Source organism: Patagioenas fasciata, chromosome 4 (assembly GCF_037038585.1).
Source record: "Patagioenas fasciata isolate bPatFas1 chromosome 4, bPatFas1.hap1, whole genome shotgun sequence".
Lineage (NCBI taxonomy): Eukaryota > Metazoa > Chordata > Aves > Columbiformes > Columbidae > Patagioenas > Patagioenas fasciata.
Window position 1 is genome coordinate 69,540,300 of NC_092523.1, and position 13,637 is coordinate 69,553,936.

A 13,637-nucleotide genomic window follows, 5' to 3' on the forward strand; every position below is an offset into this window, starting at 1 on the left:
TCTCACACAGTGAATATGCTCATGTGTATGCCAGTCTGCTTTTATTATTTTCTAATGCAAGTGCATTACACACAGTAGAACTGAAAACATGTAACTTATCTGCTTGTGCATTTCCTCACAAACTCAATGTTCCCTCTGGAAGACGGAAAGGACTTGCTGAGATTTCATACATTGGGGTTGTTGTAAGACTTCACAAAGAAACAGTAAAAATTTTCACTCTTTCCATATAATTTTGAACTGTTACTTCAAGAACTGTCTTTTTTTATTTATTTTTAGATGCTCTGGATTAACTGCAGTTTGCAACACAAGGTAAAACCTGTGGGTGGTGTTTGGTTTTGTTTATTTTCTTCACATTCTGACTACCCCACACTGGATTGTCTTTACAATCCATTTTCCAGGACCATGGCTAAAGACAAAATGGATATTTGAAATCTCTCAGGACTGTATTGAGTATGTGCACTGTTAGTTATGGGAACTAATAACTTTATCTTGTAACATATCAAAGCTACTTTCCTCCTATTCTTGGAGCAACATCTACTGCTGTTTAACCTGTCTGTGGTAGATCTGATCTGCTGAATAATGATCGTGGTGTCATTATTCTGAGTGAAGGGCTCTCAGACAAGCCATTTGTGTTTTCTCTGGATGGCTGTGGTTTCTGCATGTGATCTGCCCAAGTTGTGCACGCAACCCAGTTTCACAGACATTGTTAGAGTGAGTACCACCCATCAGTTCATTTAAGCCACCTAGACAGCACTGAATAGCTTTTGGCAATGAAATTCGTTGTTTCTGTGAGCATAAACACTTCTGGACTGATTATCACCCTCCCCTCAATTGTTTTAATGCAAGTGCCAAGAAAATGAATACTTGAAAACAGAGCAGAGAAAATTACTTTGGCAGGTGTTTCTGTTGAACAGGAGTGGGGAACTTGAAGAAAGCAAGCCAGTAAGTGGGGGAAGGGTGGTGATTTAACTACATAGAACATACACTACTTGCTGAAATATTTAGTGAAAGGCAATGTCTGTTTGGCAGTGACCTTCTGAGAGGAAATTGATGGGTCAATGTGGGTCATGATACAGAGACTAAAAACCTGTCGATGAGAGTGCTATTGAAAGGTGTATACAAAGACATCTTTCTCAGTCTCTAGGAAAATGAGCTAGAAACAGGCTGACACAGGTCTGTCCCATATGTTGATTAGTAGAACCTCTACTTATAAAGTAGAAAGCTATTCACCTGCTCCATGTTATCTAGTGGCTCTTTGTATGTGTAGATAGACCCATGGAAGCCCTTCATGCCCGGATGCTAGGGGTTCATGGTTCACAAATCTGAGACCTGGTGAACGCTATGATGTTCTGTCAGTGTAGTTGTGTTGCATGGTTAGACTTCATGGTCCCACACTGCTGCCAGCTATGCCAGCAAACCCTGGTGTATCTGCAGTGACTGTAAGAAAAGTGTCTATTCATTGTTTCAGTCAGTCACCTCAGAGATGACTTAGCTCTGTCAGCAAGAAAATTCCTTTAAGTGGTGGTGGTGGTGGAGTTGCTATTTATGTGAGAGAGCAACTACAATGTATTGACTACTGTCCAGGCATGGATGAGGAGCGAGTTGAGAGTCTATGGGTGAGAATTAAGGGGTAGGCTGGCAGGGGTGGTGCTGTTGTGGGTGTCTATTACAGGCCACCAGATCAAGGTGAGGAAGTTGTTGAGACCTCTACAGGCAGCTGAGAGCTCCAGAGGTACCTGTCAGCTTTATGTTCAACAAGTCTGACTTTATTCCCCTCAGTGGCCCTTGTATGAACCAGCAAGGATGAACACTGATGCCAATGGAACATGAAGCCCATTTATAACATTGTATGTGTTATGAATTGATTAAATGATTAAATTTTAAATTCAAAAAAATGCTGGTGCAGGCAGTTGTGAATATCAGATTAATGCCATAAAACCCATTACACTACAAAAGGGGAAACTGATGTGTGTTTTGTCAAATGTTACAGTAATGTCTTTTTGTTTAAACTGAACGAGATGTAAGTAACTGCATTTCATGTTGGAACAGGAATGGATGAAGTTTATAAATTAAAATAACTAGTCATTCCTACTTCTTGAGTTTAAAACCAAAACATGTAAATGTATACCAAATTAAGCTGTACCACTTCTCTTCTGTGAAGTTAAATGAGATCTTTTAAGCTTCAGGATGAAGCACCCTCTAATTCTTCTTTTGAACACAGAAATACTGAGTCCTTCATAACGTAGAAAAGGTCAGAGACAGGGGAAAAAATGATAACATTTTAATCTGATACATATTAAGACAGATTTGCCTTCATTCAATAAAGTATTCTAGTCTAGAAAAATATTATGTTCAATTATGCGTATGGATACTTTGAAGCTGGATCTTAATTATAAGAATATTTAAATTTTGCTATTACTCTTAAAACTGAAGCAGTTGGTCTAGGCACCTTGATTCTTCTATTTTCAATATATCCATTTCTGAGGTGTTAGAATGCTTACTTACATAGATTTAGATACTCCGTTTTTATTAATGTTATTTTTTTACTAAATTAACTGTGCCCAGGTTATTAATCTAGGTGTAAAATCTGTGTGTATGATTGTTTTTATTCTCAGAGTCATTCTTCCAACCACATTATTGGATTATCTCTTCCTTTTGTCCTGCTTGTCAAAGTGAGGTTCTCATCTAATTTACCAGAGCAGTTGATCGTGTATTTAATGGCATCACGAAGCACTATATACATATCTGTATATATACATGTATGTTGGTGAGGATATAATTAGCTTTTTAAAAAAGCTTTGATATCTACAGTATGATTATAGATACTAAATGCAAAATGGCATCATTGTGCACAATATACAAGGACACAATGAAGTAGTCAAAGGGAGGCTTATACACCAGCTAATCCTGTGTGGTGTGTGTGTGTTTGTTTGTTTTTGTCTGCCTATGGGAAAATCCAATTGATCCAAAACAAATCACACTTTGATCTGTGCACTGTCATGCTGTAGATAAAATTATCCACTTTTTTCACTTCTTCCAACTGACAACAATAAAACATTTTTCCTAGTACTTTAGTGAGAAATAGAAACTTTTAATACTTTTACTGTTTACACATCTGCTTATGTCTCTGGGAGAATACTAAGAGAAAGAGGTAGTTACAATCCAGTGGTCTAATTATTAATGTTAGCAGCACAATTTAAAAAATGTCTATAAATACACCATTTTTTCCAGTTTTTTTGTGTGGTGTTGTGGTGTGTGTGGTGGGTTTTTTTTTGTTCCCCCTGCTTACCTCACATGCTTTTAACTGCTTAATCAGATAGTAACAAGTTCCTTTTCAACTACAGTGGACACTACTTAAACTTAACAGTATGTATGATGTGGGCTGAAATCCCAACTGAAACAGATCAGCTTTCTAGGAGAAAGTTCAAGGTTGGATCTTGCAGTTTTGTGGGGAAAAAAAAAAAAAAAAGTAGTACTCGTGTGATGTTAGGAACCTGCTGAAGTGTAACTTCTTTCTCCCTGTGTTGTCCCCAAAACAGGGTTCTGTCACCCAGTGTGCAACAGAGTGTCACACTGAAGCACTCAGAGATGAGATGCGGTTTATTACAGAGTTGCACAAGCCTTGTTGCTGGAATGAAGGCAACAGCCCAGAAAGAAAAGTAACAATCATTCTATATAAAATGTTACCACTGGGCAGGGCCGCCCTGAAGGGCCAATTGCCTACACATTTGCATGTTGCATTACATAATCCTTCTATTATATACAGAGCAATGCTCAGCTAAAGGATGTTTCACCTACATTGTGTTTGGTATTAGTCAGAGTAGGATGCCCCTGCCCAGTACGTTGTGAGAAGACACAGAGTTTTATTTTTTTAGCCCGAAGACGGTTACGCTATGTTCATCTTTGTACTCCTTTAGGGCTGCGCCTTACGCGCCGTGATTTAACGGAGCGGCCGTGCGCCCCCTGCCCCCGTCCCGTCGCGGCTCCACTGCCCGGCAGCGGCGGGGGCCCCGGCCTGGCTCCTCCCCTCTTCCTCAGGAGCCGGGAGAGCCCCGCAACCAGCCCCTCTTCCTGCCTGCTCCCCCGGTGCAATGGAAGTCTCCGGTAATCCGCCTCCCCCGTAACAGGCGGCGGCCCGAGTCGGTGCAAAATGCTGGGCATGTACGTGCCGGACCGATTCGCCCTGAAGTCGTCGCGGGTGCAGGACGGGATGGGGCTCTACACGGCTCGTAGAGTTAAAAAGGTGAGTGACGGCCGCGGGGGGGGGGGGGTAACGGCCCGTCCCGGCGGGGAGCGGCTGCCACGTCGCACGGCGGAGCAGAGCGGGGCGGCTCCTCCGCCCCCGGTCGGGTTGCCCCGCTCCAACTTCGGCGCTGGCTCCACTTCCGTCCACCCGGGCTCCCGCGGGGGAGGCACCGGTCACCCCCTCCCAGTAAAAGGGAGCCGGTCCCTGGCTGGGGCGCCGTACCCGCGGCGCTGCCGCTCGGGGCAGGAAAGGGTGCGGGCCGCAGCTGGGCCACTGGCACCGGCGGAGGGGCTGGGCCGGGCCGCCGGCTGCCCTGTGGGGTCGGAGGACGGTTTTCTGTGTGGGTTTTCTTTTCCCTGTTTCTTTCGTGTTCCTGGCGCTGTCCCCAGGGCAGGGTTCCTCCGGATGGGGCTGCCTCCTAGGGGATCTGGCTTCGGCCCGTGGTGCTGCTCTGCGGTGCAAGAACTGCCCGTTGCGGGCTCCTGTCATCCCCTGCCCTTGGAGCTTGGTGGGATGGGTAATTTAATTCATCGTTTTGGGGATAATAAAGCCAGGCCTGTGAAAGATGTGGCTGAGTTCAACTGCAGGTCTCTCATATCCCAGCCAGGTCCTGTCCCTTGACACTTTGTAGTTGAATTGAAAGTCTCTTGATTATCTGAAATCCTAATTACAACCATTCAGGTGGCTTGTTTGTACAGACATAGGTGTATCTAAAATTATGAACCCTACATTAGTATACACTTTTACATGTTTTATAGGTTTTGCTTTCCATCTTTCTCCTGGCTTTGGCTCTGAGCGGTTTGGTAGGGCTGCCCAGTTTTTTGGTAGTTTTGCTGACAAGGCTTAGGCACCATAGGGCAGGGATCTCTCATTTTTAATGTGTCCTTGAGTGTTAATGGAGGGTGGAAGGGCAACGATTTTTTTATCAGTTTACTTTAATGTTTTCCAATGAGGTTCTGAAGTTTCATTTGAAAACTGTGGGAGTTCACACAAAAAGGAAGGTTATATACTGCTCACATACACTAATCCCTGGAACTCTGAAATAGACCGAGGTCTAGAGTGACACTTACTGAAACTGTCATCCACGTGTCAGTATCAATTTTGAAGTCAATTAAGAGTTGAGCTAGGAATAATAAAGTGTTTTCTTGCCTGAGTTACTCCACATAGCTTTTGAACTCTCTTTATACAGGCAAAGTATATGCTGTCAGAGCTCTGCCTGTGCAGCTCTACCAGTGTGAGCATGTCATACAGGACACCCTAGCAAAACTAAAATGTTGTAAATGTGACATGTTACATGTGGAATGCGAAGGTAAAGGTGGTTGTAGTAAGATCTATTTCTAATTTCTGGTGACAGTGTTATAGGCTTGTCTTTTGTTGGGCAGTGAATTGCCCTAAGGATCCTTGGGATTCCAAGGGTGAAAGTATTACTGAGGTGAGAGTTGTAGAATCTTCCAAGGTACTTAAAGAAGAAATTACTATCTTTATGATGTCTTAAAAGTGTTATTCTGCCACTGAAGTGGGAGTGGGAAACTAGTTTTTCCAGGTTCCTTATTCATTGCGTCTTCAAATAATTTCCAGATTAAATTTACGTTTTCTTTCTGTAGAAATAGTCTAGATCATAGTCCCATAAACTTCTCATCTTGACAACTGCTATGAATAATGAGGGATTTTGTAGATACAGTTATACCCTGTCTTTGAGGTCAGCAGTTGTAGTGAGCTGGTTTTCTTCTTCCACCAAAACTACCCATTGCTTTCTAAGTGAATGGGAAACGCCAGTTCACCCTGGCAGGAAGTGACTGCCCCAGAAAGGATCTGCCTTGTCTTTACTGAGGTTGGACAGGACCACGTGTTTCCAGAGCCCATTTCCTTCCCCACCACCTCGACTCTTCCACCTTCTTAACCTAAGCAAGCAACGTGATCTAGGTGAATTGCCTCCCATGTGGTACCTGCATGGCCCCTATCAGACAACAGTATGTTTGCTGGCGTGCTGCACACATGCAACTGTGTTGACCTGTTTTCTTCGTCATTGCTGATGAGGTAAAGGAAGAAGGGAAATTCCGTTTGAGTATTAAATCCTAGGGTTTGTAAAGTTGTCAGGGGAGGAACCCTGACTTTATTTGATTGGCAAAATGAGGAAGTGTGATCCAGAGACCACTGAGATGTGAACGACGTGAAGTCCCATAGTGCCAGTTTTTGTTATCACTGCCCATATCTGTGTCTCCATTACTACTCTGGGCTCAATTTGTCTTCTGCTGTTCTTGTGTTTTTACCTTCTGCTTTACTGCTCTTTCTCACGAAATCTTCATTGTGGACATTTTAAAATGTTGCTCCTCAATTCTATTGCCTTATTCTGCAACACTAGTTTTCTTTTCTTTTGTTTGCTACCTCTTCAGGTTTAATTTTAAATACCAGCTTTTTTTTTTTTTTTTTTTTTTTTTTTTTTTTTTTTTTTTTTCCCCAATTTGGTGGACTCTTTCTAAAAGGAATGATCCTGGAAGTTTTACATTCCACTTTTTCCTCTCCCCTCTACCTGTAGGCAGTGTGTCAAAACCAGGTGATGGAAAACATGTAGCAGGCTGTGTCTAGGATTGTGGAATGTGCCTGGGGGAAGGGATGTGTGGACAAGATCGATACTTTTATTAGCCAAGATACTGTTGTTTTCAAGAAATGACAATGTTGCTTTTCATTATATAGTTTTAATCTGTAATGCTTAAAAGATTATATAGCTTTTCCATCTGAGTATGGCCTAAAGGAACATAACATTCTGCATTCTGGTGTGTAGGACAGGAGAGGGGAAAAAAGTTCGGTCTGTGTAAAAAGAAAACACTAGTTAAATAATTTATGCTGCTGTTAATGTGACATCTGTGAAGGAAAAAAACCCCACTGATACCCCAAACTTTTGGAAGAACAGATCAATAGATGCTTTCACAGCATGTGTTATGACTAGCAGGTGGTATAACATTTTAATTTTGCTTATGAAGGCTTGATTTAATTCATAGACACGTGCATGCTCCCTGCATATTTAAATGAATCTCTCTGTATGAACAAAACCTCAGTTATTCTGTTTTGATGTGTGGTACTTCAAAAAGTGGTGTTGCAAATAATCTTGCAAATAAATCTAATGTAAACTTTGTGCTTGCCAAATACTTTGTTTTAGTTGGATGTCTATTGCAAGGTGCTTCCTGAAAATCTTACAAGAAACGTTAGAAATTTAACTTGTAAATTTCAGCCTTATTTAAAATGAAGAAAAATGCTGTTTCCCAAAGGGGACATGAACATATAGAGGAAAGGTATGGTTTTAAGAGATTCTCCAGGCTATGAAAAGAATAGAAATGAACTTGAAGTTGAACCCTAAAGGATGTATAACTTTTTGGCATATAGTAGAATGACAAAGAAAAACTGTCCTTTTCCATTTGAAACTAAAAATTATAGCTCTACTGGAGTTTGATGATTCACTTGCCCCTCTCTACTGCCCCCTTTTATTCTTTCTTTTTTTCGCCCTGATTCTTTTTCCTTTATTATTATTCCTTAGGGTGAAAAATTTGGCCCCTTTGCTGGGGAGAAGCGAATGCCGCAAGAACTGGATGATGACACAGACTGCAGGCTCATGTGGGAAGTGAGTAGTCTAGAGTGACATCGTTTTTGTTTTTGTTTTTTTTTTGAGCTTAAAGATACTGTAGCAAGATTTCGTACTTACTGATGCCTTTAAAATAGGGTTTTTTCTGTGTGGAAGGTGATTGCGTTCTTAAAAACGATGAAGAAACAGCAAAATATAGTTTCTAATCAATGAAGTGGGGAAAAATGAAGAAAAACATAAATATATAACAACATTGTGAAAAATTACTGAAAAATGTGAAAATAAAAATGATTAAAATAATTTGAATATGGGAAGATGATTGTAACTTACCGATACACTGATTTATGCTGATCAACAAATGTTGGCTCATAGCTTCTACCAACTGTAATATAAAACATTTCCTGCTGTGACACTTGTGCTAGGGTTTGGTAATTGTTTCAAAAGTGAAGGTTTCAAATTTTAGTAACTTTGTAATGCAATGTGTAGTTGTGAGACCCTTAGAAAAATAAAAACTTGGTGCTGTGGGCAGATGAAGGTACAACAAATTTCAGGGCTGTTCTGAGCCTTTGAATGTGTGTAAGGCAGCAATGTTAGTTTATACACTAGAACTTGTAATTAAGTCCTTAACCCATCCTAGTTTCTGTTATAGCTGTCTTTGCATGTAGCAAAAATCTGAGTTTACCAGTTGAGGAGATTACACTAACTGAACAATACTTGTAATAACATTTCCAACTTATTATTAACACCTGGTTTTTAGTGCTTCTGTTCCATCTTGGTAATCTTTCTTTTCTGCTCTAGTTCTTAGAGCAGAATTGCCTTCCCCCTGCCAAACAGTTTGTGTTGAGTGCATATTTAGCCCTGAGAAGAGGGCTAATTTTCTACTTCTTCAGCTTGATATGATTAAAAGTGGAAGGATGACTATTACTTTTATGCTGTGTGGCACTATACAAAAAGCTTATGTTTGACATCTGGTTTAAGGCACTATCTGTGCATTTGTTTGAAAAACACTCCAGCATTAACATTGTTGAGCGGCTTATAAAGAGAGCATAGATTTGATATGGTCTTAGCAGAGCTATAAATAGATTCTACAAACTGATCCAATGAGTGAGAGAATGCTAAAAGCCCATCTCATTAAACCCAAATTCAACATAAATACAGTGAGTGGCAAAGTATTCCTAGATGGCTGTTAACTCAAGTATGTGGATTCTTATACCTTTATTTTTCCCCTTCCCCTCACCGCCCCCCTTTTTTAGGTTTGGTTTGATTTATCTTTTTTTTTTTTTTTCTTTTTTAATCTAGGAGTGTGCCCAAATGAGCCTTTTCCAGAGAGGGGGTGTGGACAATTCGGTCCCCTGTCTCCTTTGATTATGTAGTTGGAACAGCTGGTTTAATCTTCTTTGTTCTTAACTGAAAACAAAACAATGTACTTTTATTACAAATGTTTGCTGAATATAGTACATGTTAATGTACCCTGGCTCACTTGCCTTTTCATGATGTTTCTGCAGGTTATTTTAAATCAATAAAATAATTGAGCCGGAACAAGGTTTCCAGAAGGGATGGTGGGTGGATTATAGCAATGAGAAGGTCTTTAGGCCTCATTGCTGATGATTAAATGAGATATCTGTTTCTGTAAGACAGAAAATAAAAGGCAAGTACATGTATTTACTGATGACACTAATATGACCCCATTGACAGCAAACCAGAAAATGAGTTTTTTATGAGCTGTTCTAAAACTATTTTATAATATCTTCTTGTAACCTAGTTTTGACAACCTGGAAAATATTCCTGCATACCAAATTTTATGACTTCCTGATTATTTGAACCCAAGTTGTTAATGTCTACTGAAGCTGATCTGAATGTGAGCTTTTATAATAGAATTTAAATCATGTTGAGAGTAGTCTGAAGTTTAAAGTCAAGACCAGGAATGCAGAAAGTAAAAAATTGAACAGTCCAAGTAGATGGTTATTCCAGAAACTGTGAGAGGCAGTCACAGCAGCCAGCCAAGTTTGTGCACAGCCAGCTGTACCAAATATTAAAGATAATTAATTGAAGGCTATTGGATGAAGCCACACTAAAGCCTGACCTCACAGTCTGATGACAGTCAGAAAAACGTGTTTTCGGAGAGGTCACTTTTAGAAAGAAGGCTATGTAGGAGAGGCTTTTCATAAGTCAAGTAAAAATTAACATTAGTGGAATGTTTCTTTTCTTGGTATGTGATGCTTGGAATCTGAGCTTCCATTTTGTGGAATAGTTTTCTGTAAGGAAGTTTACCACATGCATTTCTAGTTGTGTGGATATGGTCTATTTTGATCAAACTATTCTTGTTTGGTGAGCATTGCAAGTTGCCATCTTTAAGACAGTACATTGAGAGAGAATTGTACACATTATGTTTTCTTTTGGTCTTTTGGAAAAGATGAAACCTAAAATAATTGATTTGGTCCAGTGATTTTGTTAAATAAAGTTCTGAGTGTGTTAGAGTTTTTGTTTAAATTCAGTATAGCAGAATGCCATTAGTCTGCCTGTACCTTGCATAGTTTTGAAGAAATCAAAGGTTTACACTTCCTCATTCCAGAGGATTGCGGGGGGGAAGCATCCTTGATCTTCCTGTTATCTTTGTAAAGAGCTACATGCTAAAACCTTTTATTTACAAGTTATATGAAAGAGGGAGTGGGGAGGGGGAAACCAAACCTGTGGTAACTATATAGTTATAGGTGTAATAATAAAAAGCCAAGAAAGCATCCAAACGGCTTTAATTCTGTCAAAAAACAACCTCCCCATTATCCCCCAACCCCTGTGAAATTATCTCTTAGACTGAATTGCATGTTATACTAGTTACGTACACAACTAGTTGCTGCTGATGAATTGTGGGGTTTGTTCTTATTCTTAGTATCCCACTAACTCTTACTTTAAATGCTGCCTTGTTAGTCTGTGTTAGTATACTTGGCATAGAATTTTTTAATTATGTGTATTTGCTGAAATAGCAAGTGATTTAGGGCAAGAACAGAATCATCTTTAGCTATTAAAGTTCACAGAAGCTTTGGCCTCTGGAGGCTCAGATGTCCCTTTACAAAGGGAAGATACTCGTTCAGTTTATTTTCTTTATTGTCCCTAACCAAGAAAGTGGCATTCATTTCACTACTATTTCATTGTGGCAAGCATATACTTTTGGTGATGACTTTGGCAAATGTTAAAACAGGGAGGGCTGGAAAGACTTAGTACTTCCTCAAATAATCTGACATACCATGAAGAAATATTGGTCGGGATTGGATGACATGTAATACTCTGTGTAGCACTCAGGGTTACATATTTCAGGTTTGGTTTCTGTCTATCTGCCAAGATTATGTTTTCTTCGTTGTTATATTAAAACCAAGAACAGAAACATGCCAGAAATCAGTCTTTCAATGGAAGGTAATCTTCATGTTTATTTATACTAGGAAATGAAATGAGTGTATGTTTCTACTACTTTACTCTCAACACTTTTGCAGTTACAATTGTTTGCAGTTAAATAAACCTACCTGAAAGCTAGGGAAGGTAACAAAAAATCTGCTATTGGCTACAACCACTTTTAGATCAGAGCTTTAATGTCTAGGATTGAGGTATGAGAAGTCAAGCATTTCAATCTAATGGTGATGTGTTTTGCCTGTAAATGTGATTCTGGCATAGGAAGGCTTTTACATACAAGATATTAAGGCAAATTATATCCTGAGTCTCATGATGAAGTAAATCTTAATTTGAGGAATTCAGTGCTTGCTCTCAAGATGAATGTAACATTAAAAATCGAGTTCTTAGCAATGTAGGTTGTGGTTGGTTTGTTTGTTTGTTTTCCCATATGAAGACTACCTTCCAGTCATTACTCTTCAGGTAGTACTTACATTTAAAATTGTTTGCTTTCAATGTTTTTTCACATGAATCTTTGTTTAATTTTTAGATTTTTTTTTTTCTAATTTCTTAGACAAATGTACCTGGATGCATTTTAAGTAACTTGCATTGAAAATAACTTTTGCTACATAAAACAGTCAGACGTTGATAGCAGAATTTCCAGTGACTTTGCTCTATCTCAGTTCCAAATCTGCATCCTAGATTTTCAGGTTTTTACAATTAATCCCCACTGGGATAGATAGGTGACCAAAATGTTTATCAATATTCTTGTCAGTTCATTTGTTTAGCTACATTTTATTAATCAGTTCTTTTAAAGCTTGATTTAGTAATCTTTATTCAGGTCGATTGTATGACTTTGTATTATATTGATGTTAGTGGCTTTTGGAACAGGTACCCTAGTGATCTTCTGGTTTTGGTGATGAGAAGAATCTACTCCTGAAAGTGACAGGGCATGTTAGCCTCACATCTTCAGTTATATGATTTATTTAAGATGTTAGAAAGTACTTGTTGATGGGTTTGAGGCACTAGCATTCTCATCTAAATTTGCAGAAGATCAGACACAATTTGCATAAGGAGATGTAGGAGATTTGGATATCCTTCCAGTGAACATGAAGTTCAATTCTTCTTGTGAAAGCTCCACAAAATGTTAGCAGAAGTCTAGGAATGAGCTTTCTGAACCATTCTGTCTCTGACAAAGTCAGACAACACCGTACCAGCAGGAACTTCATTAACATGGAAAACTTTTGTTCTATATTTTGACTGAAAAAAACGTACCGTGTTGTCAATATCCTAATACTTCTTTGAGAGTAAGCAAATCAACAGTTGCTGTCTCAGGTTTCTTTTGCAAGTGTGGTTTTTTTAATGCTTTCTACAGCATGTTAAAAGGTGCATTTCTACTCTGTAGTGAGCTCTGTGATGGAGTCTGAAACTGAGGATGCAGAAGTATTGAATGTAGGTGTTCTATTAACAATAAAAATAATGTTTTCAGCTAATTGAAAAAATGCAGTGCAGAAAACAGTGCTTTTCTTTACATGATTGAATGAACACAGATTTTGAAATTTCTAAGGGTTTAGAAAATGGCTTCCAGAAAGCAGGCAGTGTGTTTACTGCCTTCAGCAAAGACAACCATCTGTTTATTTTCAGTGATTTTTCTTTTTATTATTTTCTTGCCAGGTGTGCAAGGTAGAGTGTTTGCAATTGTACTTGTGAGCGTTTTGAAGTAGCATACATGACAACTTTGGATATATTTTGAAAATCTGGATGTAATTCCATTGAAGAGAAAAAGGCTGGCATATGGGGTAGTACATGTTGTTAATGGTCATCACAAGCAGGTTAGACATTATCTAGGCCTGCATAGGGTTTCATATGGTAGCTTATATGATGAATAGGGGCTCATTTTTTTCTGAATATTGACATGGTATTCATGAATGTGGCATAATTCAATGATGTCCTGATTGATCTTGAGGTAAAACCACCCATGCAATAACAGTGAATGTCAGGTATTACATCTTACTGTGAAGCCGTTTGACTAAATTAGTTCAGTGACACCTTTTGTGTTTATTCACAACAAAATAGTTCTTAGACACATCAGTCTGAGGTGTTGTCATGTCTGGTGCATGCTTTGGATATGTGTACGCAGCTTAGGTTTTTTGATTGTAGTGACTGATGATTAATTAAAGGTTGTGTAAAACGGGGCAACTTCTTGCCATGGGTTATCAGGCATGCATTTGAATCAGCCTCATTCTCTGCTCGTGCCAAAGTCTGCCTATACTTAGGTATGAAACAAATTGCTACCTAATTACTTGCCATGAGAAATCAAAGGTGACTGCCTGTCCGGTCATATCACTCACTGGTAGTAGGAACTCCAAGGTATCTCCATTGGTTACAGAAACTACAGGAACATTTTGGTCTCAGTGGTTGAAAGGACCTCAGCAA

At 39.3% G+C, this 13,637-nt stretch overlaps 1 protein-coding gene across 7 annotated transcripts in view; it reads left to right on the forward strand.

Moving 5' to 3' along the window:
- The first annotated feature begins 3,867 nt into the window (after positions 1-3,867).
- Positions 3,868-13,637, forward strand: part of PRDM5 (PR/SET domain 5) — an 84,446-nt gene continuing 74,676 nt past the window's right edge. Inside the window, exons 1-2 of one of the 7 annotated variants that reach the window (XM_071808096.1) lie at positions 3,868-4,243; positions 7,779-7,862. In XM_071808096.1, the coding sequence (XP_071664197.1) occupies positions 4,151-4,243; positions 7,779-7,862 (177 nt within the window). In that variant the 5' untranslated portion in view covers positions 3,868-4,150. The remainder of the gene's footprint in view (positions 4,244-7,778; positions 7,863-13,637) is intronic. The other 6 variants (XM_071808097.1, XM_071808098.1, XM_071808099.1 and 3 more) reach the window with 6 other exon arrangements.